General features: G+C 41.0%; 1 protein-coding gene across 1 annotated transcript in view; it reads right to left on the reverse strand.

Annotated features, from left to right (window-relative positions):
* Positions 1 to 1,800: 1,800 nt before the first annotated feature.
* Positions 1,801 to 26,951, reverse strand: part of TMEM178B (transmembrane protein 178B) — a 28,862-nt gene continuing 3,711 nt past the window's right edge. Inside the window, exon 2 of the mRNA XM_089917311.1 lies at positions 1,801 to 25,499. Within this exon, the coding sequence (XP_089773437.1) occupies positions 25,372 to 25,499 (128 nt within the window). The 3' untranslated portion in view covers positions 1,801 to 25,371. The remainder of the gene's footprint in view (positions 25,500 to 26,951) is intronic.

The following is a 26,951-nucleotide window of genomic DNA, read 5'->3' on the forward strand; positions in this document are numbered from 1 at the left end:
TGCTAGCCACATTTAAGTCCATTTCGACAAGACTACAATTCAGTGCAGAATGAATTAACATATAAACCCTTAATCAGAACCGAGATATGTAAGAAAGTGGAAAAAGGTAGCTATTTATAAGGATGTTAGAAAAGAATGTGTGACCACAAAATATTCATCCCATCTAATTGCTAAAATTTCACATTAGAAATGTATTCCTTTAGCTTAACACTTCTCCTTATCTGTAGCAAGTTCCTCTGGGAAGGCCTAGGCATTGAGCTTTGTTGGTCATTTACAACTGATAGTAAAGAACCTACTCAGATTCCTTCCTCAGATGAAGAGCTATGATAGGAAGGAAAGTACATTAATGTTTTAATAGAAAACATGGGATTCAATCAAAGGAGGAAAAGATTCTGAAAGGGGACACAAGGGTACCCAAAGACAAATTGCACAGCTGTGCCTAGTTCCAGTTTTGCTGTGGATGGTGTTGTATGGTCAAGCTGGCTTTAGCAAAGTTGAAGAATTTTGTTTTGGGGTTTTTTAACAGATTTTTTATTTGTTTTTGTTTTGATCTGGTTTTTGTAAATAAAGATGACCAGTACTGGGATCAAAAATGGATTCTTAAAAGAGCAAACATCATCTGCTCTTGAAAGATGAAGAGAAAACCCCAAAGAAACTAAAAACTGGAGACTTTCAGATACGTGCTTACCCATAAGGCACTTCTGGCCACAAAGATCATTTTGACAATTATTTAATACCAGAGACCTACATATACTTTATCCTGTTTAATCCATTCTGTTTTCTTGCAAGTTTTAAATATGATAATAGCCAACTGTCACTGTGTGCCAGAACTGTTCTTAAATCTTTACTTGGGGGAGAGAGGGAGAAGATGGCGGAAGAGTAAGACGCAGAGATCACCTTCCTCCCCACAGATATATCAGAAATACATCTACATGTGGAACAGCTCCTATAGAACACCTACTGAACGCTGGCAGAAGACCTCAGACCTCCCAAAAGGCAAGAAACTCCCCCACGTACCTGGATAGGGCAAAAGTAAAAAGGAAAAACAGACAAAAGCATAGGGACGGGACCTGCACCAGTGGGAGGGAGCCGTGAAGGAGGAAAGGTTTCCACACACTAGGAGCCCATTCGCGGGCAGAGACTGCGGTTGGCGGAGGGGGGAAGCTTGGGAGCCGCGGAGGAAAGCACAGCAACAGGGGTGCGGAGGGCAAAGCGGAGAGATTTCCGCACAGAGGATCGGTGCCTACCGGCACTCACCAGCCCGAGAGGCTTGTCTGCTCACCCGCCGGGGCGGGCGGGGCTGGGAGCTGAGGCTGGGGCTTCGGTCGGAGCGCAGGGAGAGGAGTGGGGTTGGCGGCGTGAACACAGCCTGCAGGGGTTTAGTGCACCACGGCTAGCCGGGAGGGAGTCCGGAGAAAAGTCTAGACCTGCCGAAGAGGTAAGGGACTTTTTCTTGCCTCTTTCTTTCCTGGTGCGCGAGGAGACGGGATTAAGAGCGCCGCTTAAAGGAGCTCCAGAGACGGGCGCGAGGCGCGGCTAAAAGCGCGGACCCCAGAGACGGGCATGAGACGCTAAGGCTGCTGCTGCCGCCACCAAGAAGCCTGTGTGCGAGCACAGGTCACTCTCCACACCCCTCCTCCGGGAGCCTGTTAAGCCCGCCACTGCCAGGGTCCCGGGATCCAGAGACAACTTCCCCGGAAGAATGCACGGCGCGCCTCAGGCTGGTGCAACGTCACGCTGGCCTCTGCCGCCGCAGGCTCGCCCGCACTCCGTGCAGCCCCCCCCCCCCCCCCCGGCCTGAGTGAGCCAGAGCATCCGAATCAGCGGCTCCTTTAACCCCGCCCTGTCTGAGCGAAAAACAGACGCCCTCAGGCGACCTACATGCAGAGGCGGGGCCAAATCCAAAGCTGAGCCCCTGGGAGCTGTGCGAACAAAAAAGAGAAAGGGAAATCTCTCCCAGCAGCCTCAGAAGCAGCGGATTAAAGCTCCACAATCAACTGGATGTACCTGCATCTGTGGAATACATGAATAGACAGCGAATCATAACAAATTGAGGAGGTGGACTTGAGAGCAAGATTTATGATTTTTTCCCCTTTTCCTCTTTTTCTGAGTGTGCATGTGTATGCTTCTGTGTGAAATTTTGTCTGTATAGCTTTGCTTTCAACATTTGTCCTAGGGTTCTATCCGTCCGTTTTTTTTTTCTTTAAAAATTTTTTCTTCTTAATAATTATTTTTTATTTTAATAACTTTTATTTTATCTTACTTTATCTCTTTTCTCTCTTTCTTTCTTCCTTTCCTTCCTTCTTTTTCTCCCTTCCTTCCTTCCTCCCTCCCTCCCTCCCTCTCTCTCTCTCTCTCTTTCTTTCTTTCTCTCTCTCTCTCCCTTTTATTCTGAGCCATGTGGATGAAAGGCTCTTGGTGCTGCAGCCAGCAGTCAGTGCTGTGCCTCTGAGGTGGGAGAGCCAACTTCAGGACACTGGTCCACAAGAGACCTCCAAGCTCCACATAATATCAAACGGCGAAAATCTCCCAGAGATCTCCATCTCAACACCAGCACCCAGCTTTACTCAAAGTCCAGCAAGCAACAGTGCTGGACACCGTATGCCAAACAACTAGCAAGAGAGGAACACAACCCCACCCATTAGCACAGAGGCTGCCTAAAATTATAATAAGTCCACAGACACCCCAAAACACACCACCAGACGTGGACCTAGCCACCAGAAAGACAAGATCCAGCCTCATCCACCAGAACACAGGCACTAGTCCCCTCCACCAGGAAGCCTACACAACCCACTGAACCAACTTGAGCCACTGGGGACAGACACCAAAAACAACGGGAACTACGAACCTGCAGCCTGCAAAAAGGAGACCCCCAAACACAGTAAGATAAGCAAAATGAGAAGACAGAAAAACACACAGCAGATGAAGGAGCAAGATAAAAACCCACCAGACCTAACAAATGAAGAGGAAATAGGCAGTCAACCTGAAAAAGAATTCAGAATAATGATAGTAATGATAATCCAAAATCTTGGAAATAGAATAGAGAAAATGCAAGAAACATTTAACAAGGACCTAGAAGAACTAAACATGAAACAAGCAATGATGAACAACACAATAAATGAAATTAAAAATACTCTAGATGGGATCAATAGCAGAATAACTGAGGCAGAAGAACGGATAAGTGACCTGGAAGATAAAATAGTGGAAATAACTACTGCAGAGCAGAATAAAGAAAAAAGAATGAAAAGAACTGACAGTCTCAGAGACCTCTGGGAAAACATTAAACGCACCAACATTCGAATTATAGGGGTTCCAGAAGAAGAAGAGAAATAGAAACGGACTGAGAAAATATTTGAAGAGATTATAGTTGAAAACTTCCCTAATATGGGAAAGGAAATAGTTAATCAAGTCCAGGAAGCACAGAGTCCAATACAGGATAAATCCAAGGAGAAACACGCCAAAACACATATTACTCAAACTGTCAAAAATTAAATACAAAGAAAACATATTAAAAGCAGCAAGGGAAAAACAACAAATAACACACAAGGGAATCCCCATAAGGTTAACAGCTGATCTTTCAGCAGAAACTCTGCAAGCCAGAAGGGACTGGCAGGACATATTTAAAGTGATGAAGGAGAGAAACTTACAACCAAGATTCCTCTACCCAGCAACAATCTCATTCACATTTGATAGAGAAATTAAAACCTTTACAGACAAGCAAAAGCTGAGAGAGTTCAGCACCACCAAACCAGCTTTACAACAAATGCTAAAGGAACTTCTCTAGGCAAGAAACACAAGAGAAGGAAAAGACCTACAATAACAAACCCAAAACAATTAAGAAAATGGGAATAGGAACATACATATCGATAATTACCTTAAATGTAAATAGATTAAATGCTCCCACCAAAAGACACAGACTGGCTGAATGGATACAAAAACAAGACCCATGTATATGCTGTCTACAAGAGACCCACTTCAAACCTAGGGACACATACAGACTGAAAGTGAGGGGATGGAAAAAAATATTCCATGCAAATGGAAACCAAAAGAAAGCTGGAGTAGCAATTCTCATATCAGACAAAATAGACTTTAAAATAAAAGACTATTACAAGAGACAAAGAAGGACACTACATAATGATCAAGGGATCGATCAAGAAGAAGATATAACAATTGTAAATATTTATGCACCCAACATAGGAGCACCGCAATACATAAGGCAAATACTAACAGCCATAAAAGGGGAAATCGACAGTAACACATTCATAGTAGGGGACTTTAACACCCCACTTTCACCCATGGACAGATCATCCAAAATGAAAATAAATAAGGAAACACAAGCTTTAAATGATGCATTAAACAAGATGGACTTAACTGATATTTATAGGACATTCCATCCAAAAACAATAGAATACACATTTTTGTCAAGTGCTCATGGAACATTCTCCAGGATAGATCATATCTTGGGTCACAAATCAAGCCTTGGTAAATTTAAGAACACTGAAACTCTATCAAGTATCTTTTCCGACCACAACGCTATGAGACTAGATATCAATTACAGGAAAATATCTGTAAAAAATACAAACACATGGAGGCTAAACAATACACTACTTAATAACGAAGTGATCACTGAAGAAATCAAAGAGGAAATCAAGAAATACCTAGAAACAAATGACAATGGAGACACAACGACCCAAAACCTATGGGATGCAGCAAAAGCAGTTCTAAGAGGGAAGTTTATAGCAATACAATCCTACCTTAAGAAACAGGAAACATCTTGAATAAACAACCTAACCTTGCACCTAAAGCAATTAGAGAAAGAAAAACAAAAAAACCCCAAAGTTAGAAGAAGGAAAGAAATCATAAAAATCAGATCAGAAATAAATGAAAAAGAAATGAAGAAAACAATAGCAAAGATCAATAAAACTAAAAGCTGGTTCTTTGAGAAGATAAACAAAATTGATAAACCATTAGCCAGGCTCATCAAGAAAAAAAGGGAGAAGACTCAAATCAATAGAATTAGAAATGAAAAAGGAGAACAACTGACACTGCAGAAATACAAAAGATCATGAGAGATTACTACAAGCAACTCTATGCCAATAAAATGGACAACCTGGAAGAAATGGACAAATTCTTAGAAATGCACAACCTGCCAAGACTGAATCAGGAAGAAATAGAAATTATGAACAGACCAATCAGAAGCACTGAAATTGAAACTGTGATTAAAAATCTTCCAACAGGGCTTCCCTGCTGGCGCAGTGGTTGAGAGTCCGCCTGCCAATGCAGGGGACATGGGTTCGTGTCCCGGTCTGGGAAGATCCCACATGCCGCGGAGTGGCTGAACCCGTGAGCCATGGCCGCTGAGCCTGTGCGTCCAGAGCCTGTGCTCCGCAACAGGAGAGGCCACAACAGTGAGAGGCCCGCGTACCACAAAAAAAAAAAAAAAAAAAAAAAAGTCTTCCAACAAACAAAAGCCCAGGACCAGATGGCTTCACAGGCGAATTCTATCAAACATTTAGAGAAGAGCTAACACCTATCCTTCTCAAACTCTTCCAAAATATAGCAGAGGGAGGAACACTCCCAAACTCATTCTACAAGGCCACCATCACCCTGATACCAAAACCAGACAAGGATGTCACAAAGAAAGAAAACTACAGGCCAATATCACTGATGAACATACATGCAAAAATCCTCAACAAAATACTAGCAAACAGAATCTGACAGCACATTAAAAGGATCATATACCATGATCAAGTGGGGTTTATTCCAGGAATGCAAGGATTCTTCAATATATGCAAATCAATCAACGTGATACACCATATTAACAAATTGAAGGAGAAAGACCGTATGATCATCTCAATAGATGCAGAGAAAGCTTTCGACAAAATTCAACACCCATTTATGATAAAAACCCTGCAGAAAGTAGGCACAGAGGGAACTTTCCTCCACATAATAAAGGCTATATATGACAAACCCACAGCCAACATCGTCCTCAATGGTGAAAAACTGAAAGCATTTCCACTAAGATCAGGAACAAGACAAGGTTGCCCACTCTCACCACTCTTATTCGACATAGTTTTGGAAGTTTTAGCCACAGCAATCAGAGAAGAAAATAAAATAAAAGGAATCCAAATCGGAAAAGAAGAAGTAAAGCTGTCACTGTTTGCAGATGACATGATATACTATACATAGAGAATCCTAAAGATGCTACCAGAAAACTGCTAGAGCTAATCAATGAATTTGGTAAAGTAGCAGGATACAAAATTAATGCACAGAAATCTCTGGCATTCCTATACACTAATGATGAAAAATCTGAAAGTGAAATCAAGAAAACACTCCCATTTACCACTGCAGCAAAAAGAATAAAATATCTAGGAATAAACCTACCTAAGGAGACAAAAGACCTGTATGCAGAAAATTATAAGACACTGATGAAAGAATTTAAAGATGACACAAATAGATGGAGAGATATACCATGTTCTTGGATTGGAAGAATCAACATTGTGAAAATGACTCTACTACCCAAAGCAATCTACAGATTCAGTGCAATCCCTATCAAACTACCACTGGCATTTTTCACAGAACTAGAACAAAAAATTTCACAATTTGTATGGAAACACAAAAGACCCCAAATAGCCGAAGCAATATTGAGAACGAAAAATGGAGCTGGAGGAATCAGGCTCCCTGACTTCAGACTATACTACAAAGCTACAGTAATCAAGACAGTATGGTACTGGCACAAAAACAGAAAGATAGATCAATGGCATAGGATAGAAAGCCCAGAGATAAACCCACGCACATATGGTCACCCTATCTTTGATAAAGGAGGCAGGAATGTACAGTGGAGAAAGGATGGCCTCTTCAATAAGTGGTGCTGGGAAAACTGGACAGCTACATGTAAAAGTATGAGATTAGATCACTCCCTAACACCATACACAAAAATAAGCTCAAAATGGATTAAAGACCTAAATGTAAGGCCAGAAACTATCAAACTCTTAGAGGAAAACATAGGCAGAACATTCTATGACATAAATCACAGCAGAATCCTTTTTGACCCACCTCCTAGAGAAATGGAAATAAAAACAAAAATAAACAAATGGGACCTAATGAAACTTAAAAGCTTTTGCACAGCAAAGGAAACCATAAACAAGACCAAAAGACAACCCTCAGAATGGGAGAAAATATTTTCAAATGAAGCAACTGACAAAGGATTAATCTCCAAAATTTGTAAGCAGCTCATGCAGCTCAATAACAAAAAACAAACAACCCGATCCAAAAATGGGCAGAAGACCTAAATAGACATTTCTCCAAAGAAGATATACAGACTGCCAACAAACACATGAAAGAATGCTCAACATCACTAATCATTAGAGAGATGCAAATCAAAACTACAATGAGATATCATCTCAGACCAGTCAGAATGGCCATCATCAAAAAATCTAGAAACAATAAATGCTGGAGAGGGTGTGGAGAAAAAGGAATCCTCTTGCACTGTTGGTGGGAATGTAAATTGATACAGCCACTGTGGAGAACAGTATGGTGGTTCCTTAAAAAACTAAAAATAGAACTACCATATGACCCAGCAATCCCACTACTGGGCATATACCCTGAGAAAACCATAATTCAAAAAGAGTCATGTACCAAAATGTTCATTGCAGCTCTATTTACAGTAGCCTGGAAATGGAAACAACCTAAGTGTCCATCATCGGATGAATGGATAAAGAAGATGTGGCACATATATACAATGAAATATTACTGAGCCATAAAAAGAAACGAAATTGAGCTATTTGGAATGAGGTGGATAGACCTAGAGTCTGTCATACAAAGTGAAGTAAGTCAGAAAGAGAGAGACAAATACCGTATGCTAACACATATATATGGAATTTAAGAAAAAAAAATGTCATGAAGAACCTAGGGGTAAAACAGGAATAAAGACACAGACCTACTAGAGAATGGAGTTGAGGATATGGGGAGGGGGAAGGGTAAGCTGTGACAAAGCGAGAGAGAGGCATGGACATATATACACTACCAAACGTAAGGTAGATAGCTAGTGGGAAGCAGCCGCATAGCACAGGGAGATCAGCTCGGTGCTTTGTGACCGCCTAGAGGGGTGGGATAGGGAGGGTGGGAGGGAGGGAGGCGCAAGAGGGATGAGATATGGGAACATATGTATATGTATAACTGATTCACTTTGTTGTAAAGCAGAAACTAACACACCATTGTAAAGCAATTATACTCCAATAAAGATGTTAAAAAAAAAAAAGAAGATGTGGCACATATATACAATGGAATATTACTCAGCCATAAAAAGAAATGAAATTGAGCTATTTGGAATGAGGTGGATGGACCTAGAGTCTGTCATACAGAGTGAAGTAAGTTAGAAAGAGAAAGACAAATACCGTATGCTAACACATATATATGGAATTTAAGAAAAAAAAATGTCATGAAGAACCTAGGGGTAAGACAGGAATAAAGACACAGACCTACTAGAGAATGGACTTGAGGATATGGGGAGGCGGAAGGGTAAGCTGTGACAAAGCGAGAGAGTGGCATGGATACATATACAGTACCAAACGTAAGGTAGATAGCTAGTGGGAAGCAGCCGCATAGCACAGGGAGATCAGCTCGGTGCTTTGTGACCACCTAGAGGGGTGGGATAGGGAGGGTGGGAGGGAGGGAGACGCAAGAGGGATGAGATATGGGAACATATGTATATGTATAACTGATTCACTTTGTTATAAAGCAGAAACTAACACACCATTGTAAAGCAATTATAATCCAATAAAGATGTAAAAATAAAAAGTAAGGTAGAGAAAGTAGTTCCACAAAATAATAACAACAACCAGAATGCAGTAATGGTTATTATTTATCTAAGCTTATCATGTGCCAGGCTCCATATTAAGCACTTTACATGCATAATTTAATTTGATCCTTGCAACAACTCAATAAAATAGAGACTGTTCCAGTTAAAAAAAAAAAAGAAGCCAGAGCGAGAACCTGGCTCAGATGCTAATCATGTTGTATAGAATGTAGTTCTGAGTCTCTTCCCTTCTAGATACCACATCGACAGCTGTCGATGCCCGTGGAGAGATAGGGCTTGATTGCCTAGAGCCACCATCAGCGCTTGCACTTCCTTTCACCCATCTGGTCCCTCTTATGGATGCAATGATGAAAGAGAGGTAGGAGTACAGAACAGGAAAGTATACAGGCACACCCCCAATTCAACCCAGCACTATGAGGCAGCATCCTGGTGTGTAGTGGTTGAAAGAATATGGAAAAAAGCAATAGTCCTTGTGTGGTTTCACTATTTACTAGTCACGCAGCAGATGGTAAACTTTTTTTGAGTCTCATGTGCCTCATATGTAAAATCATGGGAATAATTATATCTGCTCTCTAGGCCCCACATATCGGTGAAGTGCCTCAGGGTTTATCTGGTGAAAACAAGTCCTGATGAAAGGATATACTTGAGAGAATAAGCAACCTCTGAAAGAGAGAGAAAAAGTAGGTGAGAGAAGATTAGGGAGGAGAGCAACCTTTGAATAAACCTATTACTGTGACAGTTGTGAAAGAAAGTGGCAATAACCTAATCGGGAAATATGATAAGCTTAAAAATTTCTAAGAGCTTGAAAAACTAAAATTGGTCACGGCATACACCCTGAAAGATATTTTGTGGAAATTCAGAACCTGCTTGCTTCTAGATGGAACCAAATGTACTCCCAGCCACAAGCCAGGAGGGTAAAGAAAAAATCAAAAGTTACATGCAATTTTAGGTGGCAATGAATGACATTTCTCGCATGGTTTCCAAACTGGGACCTAATTTCCTCCCTATTTCTGAGTAGGAGGCAAAGGTGAAATTATACACCACCTGCTCCCCTAACTTGCACCTGTTACTCTTTGTCTCTAGAACTTATACAGTTTTTCTTAGATTTTTGAGTCTTTACAATCTGCAAAGAAGAAATCAAAGAGGCTAATGACAGCCACACCTTTTCAAAAAACATGCAGATAAGTGATTGCCTATAAATTCGACTCATAATTTTTTCACGATATCCAGACGCTTTTCTCCCCCAAGAAAGGGAGATTTTCTGACTTTAGTTCCTACACTAATCGTAGAAAATATTTGCTGCTGAGAGGTTACCAGAAATTCTTGGGCTTTGTTTTCCAGAGAAACTTACAGTATAATACACAAAAAAGACTAATTCCACACCACCATAGGTCTTCACTCATTTAACCAGTGGCTCTGAAATGCGGACACAGTGCGGCATTTTTAGGATGACAAGGCAAGAGTGTGTCTATTCAGACTGAAAATAAAGCAGCTTTATCTCAAAAATGAATGTCATCAGAGTCAAAGCATCCTAAGATCCTAATTAGAGTGATGCCTTAAATGAAAATACTGCAGAAGTTGTTGGTTAAAAGATCACTACAGGGCTTCCCTGGTGGCGCAGTGGTTGAGAGTCCGCCTGCCGACACAGGGGACGCGGGTTCGTGCCCCGGTCCGAGAAGATCCCACATGCCGTAGAGCGGCTGGGCCCGTGAGCCATGGCCGCTGAGCCTGCGCGTCCGGAGCCTGTGCTCCACAACAGGAGAGGCCACAACAGTGAGAGGCCCGCGTACCGCAAAAAAAAAAAATGAAGCCTTTTTAAACTTTTCGGAGCACCATACTTCAAGACACAACACATCACATTTTAACTAACACCTAAAGGCAAAATGTCTCAGAGTGTCCCACCGATCACCAGCCTACAACTGCCTAGAACAGTTAGGCTACCCTGACCAGTTCCTTTTTATAAAGCAGAAAGCAAAAGCAACACACATAACCAGAATGTAGTTCATTCTCCAATTCTGCTTTCTTCAGAGGAACTCCCATTAAATGCTCAGTGACAGTAAGATGCTGACATGATATAGAAACTCTCTTCTGAGACGTTTAAAGCTCTTGGCTCAAATTATCCCACAAGCTTGTAGTGTGAGCACGATGATAGATAACTTGCACCCAGAAAGATAGTCTCGGAGCCACATGTAAATCAATGAAGTTAGAACACTCCCTCACACCATACACAAAAATAAACTCAAAATGGCTTAAAGACTTAAATGTAAGACATGATACCATAAATCTCCTAGAAGAGAACATAGGGAGAACATTCTCTGACATAAACCATACCAGTGTTTTCTTAGGTCACTCTCCCAAGGCAAAAGAAATAAACCTAAAATAAGTAAATAAATAAATAAAATAAAATAAACAAAAGAAATAAAACCAAAAATAAACAAATGGGACCTAATCAAACTTATAAGCTTTTGCACAGCAAAGGAAACCAAAAAAGAAACTAAAAGACAGCCTACAGACTGGGAGAAAATATTTGCAAATGATGCAGCCAACAAGGGCTTGATTTCCAAAATAAACAAACAACTCATACAACTCAATAACAAAAAACAAACAACCCAATCCAAAAAATGGGCGGAAGACCTAAACAGACCTTCTTTCTCCGAAGAAGACATACAGTTGGCCAACAGGCACATGAAAAGATGCTCAACAGTGCTAATTATTAGAGAAATGAAAATCAAAACTACAGTGGAGGTATTACCTCACACAAGTCAGAATGGCCATCAGCAAAAAGTCTACAAATAATAAATGCTAGAGAGGGTGAGGAGAAAAGGGAACCCTCCTACACTGTTGGTAGGAATGTAAATTGGTGCAGCTACTATGGAAAACAGTCTGGAGGTTCCCTTAAAAAAAATAAAAATAGAAGTACCATATGATCCAACAATCCCACTCCTAGTCATATATCCAGAAAAGACAAAACCTCTAATTCAAAAAGATAACATGCACCCCAATGTTCACAGCAGCATTAGTTTCAATAGCCAAGACATGGAAGCAACCTAAGTGTCCATCAACAGATGAATAAAGAAGATGTGGTATATATACACAATGGAATATTACTCATCTGTGAAAAAGAATGAAATAACGTCATTTGTAGCAACATGGGTGGACCTAGAGATTATCATACTAAGTGAAGTAAGCCAGACAGGGAAAGATGAATACTACATGATGTCACTTATATGTGGAATCTAAAAAATAGTACAAATGAGCTTATTTACAAAACAGAAATAGACTCACAGACATAGAAAACAAACTTATGGTTACCAAAGGGGAAAGGCAGGGAGAAGGATAAACTAGGAGTATGAGATTAACAGATGCACACTGCCATATATACAACAGATAAACAACAAGGATTTACTGTATAGCACAGGGAGCTATATTCAATATCTTGTAACAAACTATAATGGAGGGGCTTCCCTGGTGGTGCAGTGGTTGAGAGCCTGCCTGCCGATGCGGGGGACACGGGTTCGTGCCCCGGTCCGGGAAGATCCCACATGCCGCGGAGCGGCTGGGCCCGTGAGCCATGGCCGCTGAGCCTGCGCGTTCGGAGCCTGTGCTCCACAACGGGAGAGGCCACAACAGTGAGAGGCCCGCGTACCGGGGGAAAAAAAAACAAACTATAATGGAAAGGAATTTTTAAAAGCATGTAGATATACACATACATACATATATATACACACACACACACACACACACACACACACATATGGATAACTGAATCACTTTGCTATGCACCTGAAACTAACACATTATAAATTAAACAGTTAAAAAGTACTAAATAAATAAATGATAATCTCAGATTTTTACTTACTTAAAACATGTGTTTCTTCCTGGGCTACATGGGCTACATCCCTTTCCTTTCACTCTTTTCTCTGTCTTCCTTTCTGCCTCAACCCTCTCCAGCAATTGCTCCAGCAATTCTTCCTTCTTTTTTCCCTGTACCATCAGTTTTGTCCCTGTCTACTGTGTCATTCCCATCAGCCTACAGTTACACTAATATTTCTCTAATTAAAAAAAAAAGTTCTTGAGTCTCTCTTAATCTAAATTTCTCAGTCCAGCTACCACTTCTCTCCTCACTTTTACATGGAAAACCCTTTTAAAAGTTGTCTAAACTCAGTGCCTCCAATTCCTCCCCTCCTCCCATTCACTCTTGAATCTACCACTGGAATCAATAACTTTCATGTTGTAAAATCCAAAGTTCAAGTCTCAGCCTCATCTTACTCGACCCACAGGCAGCCTTGCACACCGTTGATCACTTCCTTTTCCTCCTTAAACTACTTCCTTTACTTGGCTTCCAGGACACACTGCTAATTTTTCCCTCACTACACTAGCTGTTCTTTCTCGGTCTCTTTTGCTGATTCTTCCTCAACTCCCTGAGGTCTATAAAGCCCGTGTGTCCCAGGATTCAATCCTTAGACCTCCTCTCTTCTCTATTTACATGCACTCTCTAGGTGATCTCATTCCGTCTCATGACTTTAAAAATACGATAAGCTGATGACTCTTAAATTTACATCCCAAGTGAGACTTCTCCCCTGAACCCAGGCCAACATATCCAACTAGCTATAGACATTTCCACCTGAGCATTTAAAAGGTATCTCAAATGTTATCATGTCCAAAAGTGTGGATTCCCAAATCGAGATCTTCCTGTAGTCCTGACCATCATATTTAATGGCAACTCCATGCTACCAGGTCCTCAGGCTAAAAACCTTGATGTCATCTTTGACTTTGCTTTTTCTCACCCACCTGTGTCTGATCCATCAGCCAAAATCCTGATAGTTTTTCATTCAAAATATATCCAGAACCCAATCTCTTCTCCCCCACTCTAGTTCCATCCACTACCTATGTGGGCTAGTCTCCCTGCTTCCATATGTGTCCCACTGCATCTAATTATTAACTTAGCAACCTAAGTGATCCTTTTAAACCATGTCTAGTCTAATCATGTCACTCCTCTTCTCAGAACCCTATGATGGCTTCCCATCTCACTCCTTCCTATGGCCTTCAAACCCTGTGGGAGGTGGCTCTCTACTTTGCTGACATCATATCCTACTACAATCCCCCCTTCATTTCTTCCTCCCACCCAGCCATTCTTCCATCCTTGTTATTTCTCCAACATGCTAGCTGTTCTCCCACATCAAGGCCAATGTCCTTGTTACTCCCTCTGTCTGAAATCCTCTTCCCCCAGATCTCCCCATAGCTAGTTTCTGCATGCCCATCAGGTCTTTACTCAAAGTCACCTTCTCAGTGAGGTCCTCCCTGGCCACTCCATCTATAATTCCAACCCTGCCTCCTCACATGTCCTTTCCCTTTCCATGCTTTGTTTTTTCTCCGTAGCACTAAACACTGTCAAATATATTACATATTTTACTTATTAATCTTTTTATTGTCTCACTGGAATATAAACTCCATGTGGGCAGGGGGTTTTGCCTATTTGGTGCACTACTATACCCTAAGCTCCTAGTACAAATCCTGACATAAAAGTATTCACCAAATATGTGTTGAATAAATGAATATCTAATTTATTCCTGCATCATGAAGGAGAACCACTGAGTAGAAATTATCACACACAACCCGGAAAAAGTCACCATCCTCTCTGACACCATATTCCTAGGAACTCTCCTGTACATAAGTACACTCAGCTCAGATATAACCTTGACTCCATGTGTCCACAGCCTTCAAGTCAAGAACCTTAGCCAAGGAGCTCTGTGCCATCTTCTGTAAGTTTCCACCATCCTCAAACCCCAGCCATATCACTTTGTGTTAGGGTCACTACTTTTCCCAACTTCTCACTGATGCTGTATACAAGCCCACCCAAGTCTCTTAAAAAATCAGTGTTAAAATTATAAGAAGACTTTTTTAAATTAATAGGACAACAAAGTTGCAGAACAACTACAATCAAGGCGTGTTTGAGGCCAAGAGAATTAATTCTGTACTTCTCCATCTGGGAATTCTTCTATTAAAACAAACTGAATTTGTTTGGAACAGAAGATCTCCTCTGGACTTCCCTGGTGGCGCAGTGGTTAAGTATCTGCTTGCCAAGGCAGGGGACATGAGTTCGAGCCCTGGTCTGGGAAGATCCCACATGCCTCGGAGCAACTAAGCCCCTGCGCCACAACTACTGAGCCTGTGCTCTAGAGCCCGCAAGCCACAACTATGAAGCCCACACACCAGAGTCCGTGCTCTGCAACCAGAGAAGCCACTGAAATGAGAAGCCCGCGCATCGCAACAAAGAGTAGCCCCCACTTGCCGCAACTAGAGAAAGCCCGCGTGCAGCAACGAAGACCCAACGCCGCCAAAAATTAATTATTCTTTTCTTTTTTTTTTTTTTTTTTTAAAGAAAATCTCCTGGAGTATATGTTTAGCATGTTAAAGTCTTTATCCTAGGACTCATCACCTTGAGAGAGTCCATTTCTCTCTTCTAAATAATAAGGCTCTCAGTACAGGGATATCACTGTTGTTCCTAAATGCACTTCACTACCTGGAGACAATCTATCTTCTGTGAAGAAGCCATTACACTCTCTGATGCATCTCCCCTTTTAGCAACTTACTGATCTACAAGCACCCAGCCAGCCACCACACCACTACGGATATGTGTAATAAAAGCTGATACAGGCGTGCTGCTGGCACAGGAGCACAAAAGTCCTTTTCTGAAATGTTAACAATTCTGCTGACCCAAAAAGATGAAATGCCACCTTCCAGTTTGAAATAAACCTCTGGGTTCCTACAGGTTTTAAAACAAGCATATATGACAAAGAGACAGTTTTCTAGGGTAAGGGCTACCCTCCATTTTATAAGACCCACATTACTGCATAGATCACTAACAGTTTTTATAATTATATTTTACAATTAACCCAGCTCTTCAAAACACAAGTTTAGTGTTTAGTTGGGATGCCTACCCAATGGTTACTACTGAATGTACAATCTAAATTTTGGACTATAGCACTTTATGCAACTTAGGCAGAAGGCGCTGGAAATCATTTTTCTAGGTTAAACCCAGCATAGACTTAACTAATATAAATCCAGGAGATATAGTGGTCATAGAAGATGTTTCCTTGATATGAATCATTTATTCAACATAGTTTAGAGAACCAAGCAATGTAGCTGAGTGTACATTTATCTGCTGAAAACAAAAGAATTACTCTACTAATCCGAATGACAACAATGGCTCTGCCCTTAGTAAATCACATGGCTAAAGAAGAGGTCCTTAAAACCTTCCCCATGAGATTATCAGCCTGAACAACAGTCACTGTCATTCCGGAAAAGAATCCACTTCCCAGTGACACCCTGAGAGTGAACTGAACTGGGACTCGGTGGTCTTCATAAGCCAAGGTGTATTGGTCGGTCATGGTGTCTTTCTGGCCCCAGACCCTCTGTAGGGGATGGATGTTTCCTGTGAGCAATGTTGCTCACCAGCCACAATGGGGCCAGATGCATCAGAGACCTGGAAATAGATACTGGCCGTGTCTTCCCAGCATCGCTGACCCACCCCAGCTGGAAGTTATGAAAAGCGAACTGAGGTATGAACCAGAAGGGAGGCAGTCACAAAAGCACATCCTCTGTCTTCTGGCCATTATCTGACCAAAATCTCTACTAGAAGAGATTTGAGAAAGCTGCCCTAAATAAACAGTTGAGAGGGGGGCTTCATTGAGACAGCCTGAAGACATGCCTGGTGATAAACACTGCGAAACTTGAGGGAATGGTCACATATGCCTGACCCAGAGGTAAATTTGGCAATTCTAATATCCATGATGGGGACAAGAAATGGAGCTAGGCTTCTCTTTATCTAATACACTACGGGTGGGAGGACCTGCCTAAGGAAAGCATGCCGAGAAGAGAAAGCGGGTACGATCATAATGAAGAGGTCTAGTCCAGGGAAAATGGAACAATCCCCACTTGAAATTCTCCTCTTGTGAATCAGAGATGTGGACACTTTAAGCAAATACAAACCTTAACAAAGAAAATAAAGTGAAGTTGATCGTATGCATTACAGAACAACTCACAGCAGGTTTCCTTTTAATAGTGAGTTTCCCTAGTCCAATGAAATTATGGCTCTTCGCTAAATGAGGTTTCCAGGTCGACTGCATTAACTGAAATAAACCTTCATTCATTCAACAGCTATGTATTAAATACCTATCATGGCCCATGCATTATGCAAAACACTGCAGATAAAAAATGAATAATAAACAGGTCAAAAATAGTCTTTGAAAGGAGGGAAACATATGGGGAAGCAAAATGTCACTGGTGCTAGGAGGGGAAAGATGTCTCGTGTGTGACAGAGGGCTAAGGGGGAAGAAGGCAATTCTCCCTGGGAGATGGAGGTGACAGAACCCCAGGCGAGACTAGGAGGAGGGGCTGAAGGCTGACGCCTAGAGCATGAGAAGGTGCTGGCCAGGCTGGCTTGGGGGTGGCCGTGAGCAGGGACAGGGACCTTCAGGAGAAGAAAGAAGCTTCATAAACAAAGGCTCCCAAGGCACCAAACAGCTTAGCCTGCTTGGGGACCCAGGAGTCCTTAATCTCTCTATCTCTCTATCTCTCTATGGAGAGAAGTAGACAAAAGGATGAGATGGGCAGGCTGGGGGGTGGGGAGGGGAGAATGTTGCCAGACCTGTGAAGCCTTACGTGCCAAGGTGAATGAAGATTATGGACCTTATTGTGACGGATAGGCTGCGAGGAGCCACTGAAGGGTTTTGAGCAAAGAGATAACACGATTAGATTTACATTTTTTAAAAAATCACTCTATATAGAAAGCATTTACGGGAGATGAGATTAGAGAACAGGGAAACCAAATAGAGAATGCTACAAGAATACAGGTGAGGAGGACCTCACCGCAGCAGCGATACCCGAATAGCATGGGGAGATGAGCATGAATGTATCAACAGGAAAAGTGGCTTGTTCACTGCTTGGATGAGGAGGGCAAGAATGAAGAGATCCCTAAGGATGACTCTCAAGTTTCCGGTTTGGGCAAGGAGAGAGGAAGTGATATCATTCCCCCAGATGGAGGAAAATGAAAGAGGAATGACTCTGGGGGAAAAAGAGAAAATAGGTTCTTTTGGACAAATGGAACCTCCACGTGGTGATATCCAACAGGCGAGATGTTTGGGTGGAAGGTCTGAGTGAGAGATTCCCAGTGCAACGGGTTGTGAACATCAAGGGCTGAAACTGGCCCTGGGCATGAGTGAGATGGCTCAAGGAGAGGGCAAAGGGTGAGAAGAAAAAGTGGTACCCTGGAGAACACTCACACGGGCTGAGAAAGAAGAGCCAGTGACTGAGAGGGGGTAAGAACCAAGACAGAAGCAGACCAAGAGAGAACGGTGTCCTCAAAGCCAGGGGAGGTGAAGTTTTCACAGAGAAGGAGTAGTCCCAGCTTGGGGGTCGGGGAGGAAACCCACTGGCAGGGGCCTCAAAGTGCACTGAAGGTGAAGGTGAAGAAGACAAGAGACCCAGGCGAGGAGGAGAGGCCACACCTGAAAAGAAAAAGGGCCAAGCAAGATGATCTTCTGTTTCGCTTGTGTTAACCCATTCCGGGAGGAGGGAGAGAGAGGGAGAGGCTGGAAACACAGAGGCCAGCCCTTCCCAAAGTCGTTCATTTAAGGGTGGGCAGGAAGAGCATCCCAGCGGAGCATAATGAATAAAGCAGCTCACCCACCTGGGACCTGGCGATGCAGGCCTGCCCAGAGCTACACGTGGGCACCTCTTTAGCCCTGTGGTTACTAAAATGTGATCGTGGCAGTTATTCAGCTTCAACACCCCTGAAACCCCCTAGGACTTTCGTGATCCCTAGTAACTTCAGGCCCAGTTTTGGTGTTTTAAAAGCATTATCAGGTGAAAATGGAACCCTTGCTGTAATTCCAATGGGACTTTCCTGTTCCAGGTGGAACTTGTATGGCATGGGAACATACCACTACCATAACAGACGGGCTCCTGGCTGAAGTCATCCCCACAATTTTAAGACTACAATTCTGATTCCTTCTTAGCAATCCTTAGCTTTTCCTTTCCTAGTTTATGCTGAGTTCCTCCCTTAGGGCTCACACGCCTTTCCAGGTGTTCGTGCTCAGTCTCTGGTTTGTCCCGCTCTCTCTGCCTCCGTGCCTTAGCTATTAACGTTCAATGTCTGATCAAGTTCATTGGAGGGGTTAACTTTCTGGCCCTTAGAACTCTTGGTTTTTCTCCACAAGCTGCAGGAAATCTACAAAGCAGGGAGTGACATGTACACTAGTCTCTATCTCACAAATAAGTCTTTTTAAAGCCCTGATTTCCTCTTCTTACATTACATCAGAAGGGAGTAAAACATGATTTTAGCCTTTCTAAACCCTTCCCCGGGAGCTACTTTCGGTGAAAATTGTTGGTTAAAGGTTACCTGATTCTCCTCTTTGCTACTACTACTTACAAAAGTCAGTCACAGATTGCCTCAAAGCAAAGTTTTCCAAGAATTTTCTTTAAAGGACCTGCCTCCTGAATGCTGAATAGTAGAGTCTGAATAAAATGTTAACTTTTTTTTTGTCAGAACGGCAACAACTTTCCAAATAGCTTCAGTGTGCATGGATGTGTGTGCCCCAGTTCCTTCAGATCTTTTCTGCTTTTCAAGAAATAAAATATCACAGATGAAAGCACCGCCCCAATTCCATTTCTTTTCTTGCCCTGAGAAAGATAAACACCATCCTTCATTTTGTGTTTATCAGTCACATGCATATTTTTATAAACACAAGGCAAATAAACAATATCTAATGTTATTTGATCTGTTTTTGAGCTTCATATAAAGAGCATCATACTCTTCATTTCAATCTGCACCCTGCTCTTTTCACTCAAATTTTATGTTTATCCATTTGGAAATATGTAGATCTAGTATATTTATTTTAAATACACAGTGGTAGTTTCCACTGTATGAACATACCATGCCTATTACCCATTCTCCTATTAATGAATACAAGTTTTTCCTTTTTGTTTACTTATTTATTTTATTATTATAAGACAGTGATGCCATGGAGAGTCTTGGATGTAGTCCATGGACTCAGGAGTATATAGCCAGGGGTAGAAGTGCCAGGCGACAAGGCACATGTGTCTTCAGCCTCACAGGATAGTATCCGATGCTGTATTAGTTAGCATACAGCAGCATATGAGCCCAGAGCTTCTTCTAGGTAAAAATCACCCTATCCCATCCAGGTGTGCAAAATACTCCAGAGCCTTGGGGAATAAGAGTTGTGTCTGCCTAAATAGAATTGCTCTTATAAAGATGAAAAGAAATTGAGGGCAAAACTGAATGAGAGATTGCTCTAGAGCAAATAAAGTGTCCAACAGAGTGAGCTTCAGGATATAGAACAGCAGGGCATTTTCAAACGTAGGAAATGATATAAATTTATGAAGATGACCTAATATAAAGTAAATTGCCTTTTCTTGGCAAACTACTTGGACACCAAAAAAAAAAAATCAATTGAAATAATTCAGATACTGCACTCTCCCATAAAAGCAGCAAATCTGTCAAACTTCTCTGAATGCCAACAGCAGCCTCCACTTAAAATAAACATCACCTGTAGAAGATTCCTAGTGACTCCTGGAATGGGCCTTTAAATATCATCTCTGTGTATACAAATTTACAAAAAAAATAAACTTTTTTCATCCTTAAATCCCCTGTTCATTGCCTGACCTATATTTATACTTGCTGGTATTTTTAAATATTGCTGAACAGAATATCTCTGATATGATTTCTTAAAATCTGGTAGCAACAGCTGCCTCTTCGGAGAAGCACTGGGAGTCTGGGGGACAAAGGTGGGTGGAAAGCAGACTGGACAAGTTATTACTTTGTCATTATTAATTAATCATTTTTAAATGAGGCTAAGACTTCACCTTATCAACCCACAGTCAACCTCTCTAAGTACATGTTAGGACTAGATGTCCCCTTTTCTGCAAAGCTTCCTCTAACTCCTCCAAAACTCAAGAATCACTCAAGCCCCCAACACATAAATCTCTCAAAGAACCAAACTTGGATCTCCAAAATAAACAAACAGCTCAAACAAAAAGAATAAAATACCTACGAATAAACCTACCTAAGGAGACAAAAGACCTGCACACAGAAAACTAAAAGACACCGATGAAAGAAATTAAAGATGATACAAACAGATGGAGAGATATACTATGTTCTTGGATTGGAAGAATCAACACTGTGAAAATGACTATAATACCCAAAGCAATCTACAGATTCAATGCAATCCCTATCAAACTACCACTGGCATTTTTCACAGAACTAGAACAAAAAATTTCACAATTTGTATGGAAACACAAAAGACCCTGAATAGCCAAAACAATCTTGAGAAAGAAAAACAGAGCTGGAGGAATCAGGCTGCCAGACTTCAGACTATACTACAAAGCTACAATAATCAAAACAGTATGGTACTGGCACAAAAACAGAAATACAGATCAATGGAACAGGACAGAAAGCCCAGAGATAAACCAATGCACATATGGTCACCTTATCTTTGATAAAGGAGGCAAGAATATACAATGGAGAAAAGACAGCGTCTTCAATAAGTGGTACTGGGGAAACTGGACAGCTACATGTAAAAGAATGAAATTAGACCACTTCCTAACACCATACACAAAAATAAACTCAAAATGGATTAAAGACATAAATGTAAGGCCAGACAGTATAAAACTCTTAGAGGAAAACATAGGCAGAACACTCTATGACATAAATCACAGCAAGATCCTTTTTGACCCACCTCTTAGAGAAATGGAAATAAAAACAAAAATAAACAAATGGGACCTAATGAAATTTAAAAGCTTTTGCACAGCAAAGGAAACCATAAACAAGACCAAAAGACAACCCTCAGAATGGGAGAAAATATTTGCAAATGTAGAAACTGACAAAGGATTAATCTCCAAAATATACAGGCAGCTCATGCAGCTCAATATCAAAATCACAAACACCCCAATCTAAAAATGGGCAGAAGACCTAAATAGACATTTCTCCAAAGAAGACATACAGATTGCCAACAAACACATGAAAAGATGCTCAACATCACTAATCATTAGAGAAATGCAAATCAAAACTACAATGAGGTATCACCTCACACCAGTCAGAATGGCCATCATCAAAAAATCTACAAACAATGAATGCTGGAGAGGGTGTGGAGAAAAGGGAACCCTCCTGCACTGTTGGTGGGAATGTAAGTTGATACAGCCACTATGGAGAACAGTATGGAGGTTCCTTAAAAAACTAAAAACAGAACTACCATATGATCCAGCAATCCCACTACTGGGCATATACCCTGAGAAAACCATAATTCAAAAAGAGTCATGTACCACAATGTTTATTGCAGCACTATTTACAATAGCCAGGACATGGAAGCAACCTAAGTATCCATCAACAGATGAATGGATAAAGAAGATGTGGCACATATATACAATGGAATATTACTCAGCCATAAAAGGAAACGAAATTGAGTTATTTGTAGTGAGGTGGATGGACCTAGAGTCTGTCATACAGAGTGAAGTAAGTCAGAAAAAGAAAAACAAATACTGTATGCTAACACATATATATGTAATATAAAAAAAAAAAAACTGGTTCTGATGAACCTAGGAGCAGGACAGGAATAAAGACACAGACATAGAGAATGGACTTGCGGACACAAGGAGGGGGAAGGAGAAGATGGGATGAAGTGAGAGAGTGGCACTGACATATATACACTACCAAGTGTAAAATAGATAGCTACTGGGTAGCAGCTGCATGGCACAGGGAGATCAGTTCGGTGCTTTGCGACCACCTAGAGGGGTTGGATAAGGAGGGTGGGAGGCAGATGCAAGAGGGAGGGGATATGGGGATATATGTATACATATAGCTGATTCACTTTGTTATACGGCAGAAACTAACACAACTGGTGGGAATGTAAATTGATACAGCCACTATGGAGAACAGTATGGAGGTTCCTTAAAAAACTAACAATAGAATTACCATACGACCCATTAATCCCACTACTGGGCATATACCCTGAGAAAACCATAATTCAAAAAGAGTCATGTACCACAGTGTTTGTTGCAGCACTATTTACAATTGCCAAGACATGGAAGCAACCTAAGTGTCCATCAACAGAGGAATGGATAAAGAAGTTGTGGTACGTATATACAATGGACTATTACTCAGCCATAAAAAGGAATGAAACTGGGTCATTTGTAGAGACGTGGATGGACTTAGAGATTATCATACTAAATGAACTAAGACAGAGAAAGACAAATATCATAGGGTATCACTCATATGTGTAATCTAATTTTTTTAAAAAAAGATACAAATGAACTTATTTACAAAACAGAAGCAGACTTAACAATATTGAAAACAAACTTATGGTTACCAAAGGGGAAACGCAGTGGGGGAGGGATAAATCAGGAGCTTGAGATGAACTCATGAACACTACTATCACAAAGGATAGATGACCACTGGGGATGTATTGTAGAGCACAGGGAACTCTACTCAATATTCTGTGATAACTTATAGGAGAAAAGAATCTAAAAAAGAATGAGTATATGTTTGTGTATAACTGAATCACTTTGCTGTACACCTGAAACTAACACAACATTTTAAATCAACTATACTCCAATAAAATTAAAATATTAAAAAAAAAACTTGGGGTTTGTATTTGTTTCTCTTCTTGTATACTACCTTTTTTTGTCTCTCTGAGGACAGGAGCTATGTATTTCACTCAGGATCCTCTACCCCAAGTAATGTGCCTGAAATAGTTGGTACTCAACAGACATCTTTAGAATAAGCACAGTGAAGTGTTCTTTACCATACAATGGTTTTAAAATGACCCGAGGAATGTATTCATTACTTTTACTTGTTTTACATACTGGTGCTCTTGGAAAGTTTTGTTTAGAAAAAAGATACAATCCTTGAAGGTGTTTCAGGGTAAGCCCTATGAGAACAGGGATTATGTCTGTTTTATTAACTTCTGTGTCCCAAACATATCTGAGCTAGTGCCTGGCACACAGTAGGTGCTAAAAAAATGTGTTGAATAAATGAAGATCCTCAGTTTTGAAGCATTCTACATACCAGGAATCCAGTTCCTTTCCCTATTAAGTTTTTTAATTCTTTTAATTCACTTATTTATTTATTTTAATTGTGTTAAAACATACCTAACATAAACTTTATCATTTCAAGCATTTTTAAGAGTATGGCTCCGTGGCATTAAGTATATCCACACTGTTGGGCTACCAACACCACCTTCCTCCATTAACTTTTCAGATTTTTAACCCCAATCTGCAACATGGCATTTCAAATCATTAGAAAGAGAAATAGTTCATTCTTATTACGAGGTCCTACATTAGTATGAAATTAGCTGCTTTGTTCTCCACCTCTTCCTTTTACAAGCTAGCAGCCCGCCATGATCCCTTCAGAAGCATCTCTGTCTCTGTCTCTCAATTTGCTCTTTCTCTCCCTTTCCTCCCCCTGATTTCCCATCCCTCTCTTTCACCTTCTCTCAGCCATTCACCCTTTATTTACTGTCTATCACATAAATTTAGCTTTCTCATCAAATGTGAAAGGGTTTGATGTTTTTACAATCCAAACCCACTATTTTTTTTTTTTTTTTTTTTGCGGTACACGGGCCTCTCACTGTTGTGGCCTCTCCCTTTGCGGAGCACAGGCTCCGGACGCGCAGGCTCAGCGGCCATGGCTCACGGGCCCAACCGCTCTGCGGCACGTGGGATCTTCCCGGACCGGGGCACGAACCCATGTCCCCTGCATCGGCAGGTGGACTCTCAACCACTGCACCACCAGGGAAGCCCAGAAGTGATTTTTAAATTTTATTTAATTTTGGTTATTTTAAGTTAAGTAGCTGCGTGTGGCTAGCAGCCATCCTATGGGCCGCACTGCTACAGGGGATCTGAGCTCACAAGCTCCTTGACTTGGCCCTCGCCTGCTCTCCAGCTGTTGGTCTGCTCCTCTCCCTCGCCCCAGAAATCAACACTCACATGGCCAAACTGCTGGTTCACACGTCCATGGCTGTGCATATGCTGGCCTCTTTGCCTGAAATGCCCTTCTTCCCCATCCACCTCCAAACTTCATGAAAATCTTGTTCAAATTTCATTTCCTCAGGGCAACTCTCCCTAACTCCTTCCCACCTGACCTCATCCCACTGCCGACACAGTCCAGCATCACCTCCTCTGTTTCTCTGCATCTGTTTCTGTTGCTCTCAGTGTCTTGCACTTGTCACTTATTCTATGTGACACTAACAGACTATGGGAATTCTAAGGACCAGGTCTTATTCTCTCTTCGTTCTAGTGATATGTGCCCATCCCATAATACATGTGCAGTAAATATTTGCTGAGTAACATTATTAATTTGTGAATACGTGCAATGTTCCATTAAAATATACTTCAGAACATTGACCATCACTCCATGATTATGAAAACCATTTAGGTCAAATTCTATTATAAGGCTTATTTTCAAATAATAAAAAAGTTCTTAGAGTCTCAGTTGAAGGTCTGCTGGTTTCAAGCCATATCAATATAAGATTTCAGTACTAACCAAAGAATATACATGTTCCCGGGAACAAAATCCTACCTGTAGCTGGTCCTCCTAAGGGTCTGGAAGTCTCTTGGATTTCAGAAGCTGATCCCGCCATTGATCTGTCCCCAGTGCAGTGACTTACTAGGGAGACACAGATGAGGTTGAAAAGCAGGCAGACAAGAGGACATGAGTATGGACACAGATGGGAATTCAAGAGTGACTGATCCTTGCTGCACCCTCTACCCAAATCCTACCCTCGAGAAGGAAATAATTAAAATCTTATCTAATGTGAAAAATAATGATTGTGCGTGATATGTGTTTTTTCAATGACATGCGTTATGCAAAACTCTACGGTGTTACCTTTATTCCTTAGCAAAGCTTTTGCTCAAGAAATCCTCCTTGTTAAATTATGTAGCCTCTGTTGCAATATTAACCTGCCCTGAGAGCTACACTGGTTCATTTTCTATCACAATTTTCTGACTAATCCTTTATTTGGATTCCCACACAGTGTTCCTACAATTAGAATAAGCTCTTAATGGATAAGTTTCTGTGAACCTAATTTGTGTATTTCCCGAGTACCAAGCATCTAGCCGATGTATTTTACAAATGATTATCTTTCCTGCCCTCCAGGAACTTATTGTTCAGTAAGACAAACAAATAAATACGCAGTGATCAGAAATGCCTTTTTGTGGGTACAGTCATGTCAGCAGGGCAAGAAACGGGTTCCAGAAAGAACATGAACCCCAAGGACTTTATCTTCAAATCAGATATGGATTTGTTTTGTTTTCTTATTAATTATGTGGTTTTATTGTAAAATGCAAAAACAGCACTTTCTAATGTAATGAACATTGATTTAACAAATGACTGAGTTCTTTAGGGCTATATGATCATTTAGATAAATCTCTAATTTTCCCATAATATTGACAGATTTTAAGCAGTCTTTTCTCTGATTTCCCTTTCCCCCTGCCCAACACATATCTCCAGAATTTTAATCGAAGATGTTTCCAAAAAAGACAAAGGCGTAAGATAGCTTTTGAGGCTGCTAATGAATACCATGAGAGAAATAGCTTTCTCTAAGGTGTCCTAAAAGTAAATATAGGGATATCAATTTATTTTTTAACTTCCTTCTAAAATCTGTACTTCTAGGAGGAACATTAAGTCTAGAGGTTACATTCTATGTGCCATTGGAATTGCTTGTGAATTCTCCTAATATAAGATGCACTTATTTCCAAAATGTGTCCATCACTACTTAGAAAAAGCAGATCTGGCTTTGAAAGATTATGTTTTGAGATTAAAAATGAAGATAGTGACCTTAAGTCTCTCAAGATTTGTAAGGCTGGCATGCCATCTATCTCAATAATAACTAACAAGAATGTCAAACGGACAGAAACAGCCATGGTAAGCAAGGGCTTGCAGCTGACAATGATTGCTGTATTTTGGGTGATGGGGAACAGCGTTTGCATTAGTTCAAGAGAAATACAGTGCCCTCCCAACTCTAGGTATCATTGTATTCAATCCCCCTGCTGGTCCATTTTCTGTTGCTTCAATTAAAAATCAGTCGATACAAAGTCAAAATGTTGTACATCCTTCCCC

Source organism: Delphinapterus leucas, chromosome 9, assembly GCF_059928025.1.
Source record: "Delphinapterus leucas isolate spDelLeu-1000000601 "Yukka" chromosome 9, BTC_Dleu_Yukka2, whole genome shotgun sequence".
In the NCBI taxonomy this organism is placed as follows: Eukaryota; Metazoa; Chordata; class Mammalia; order Artiodactyla; family Monodontidae; genus Delphinapterus; species Delphinapterus leucas.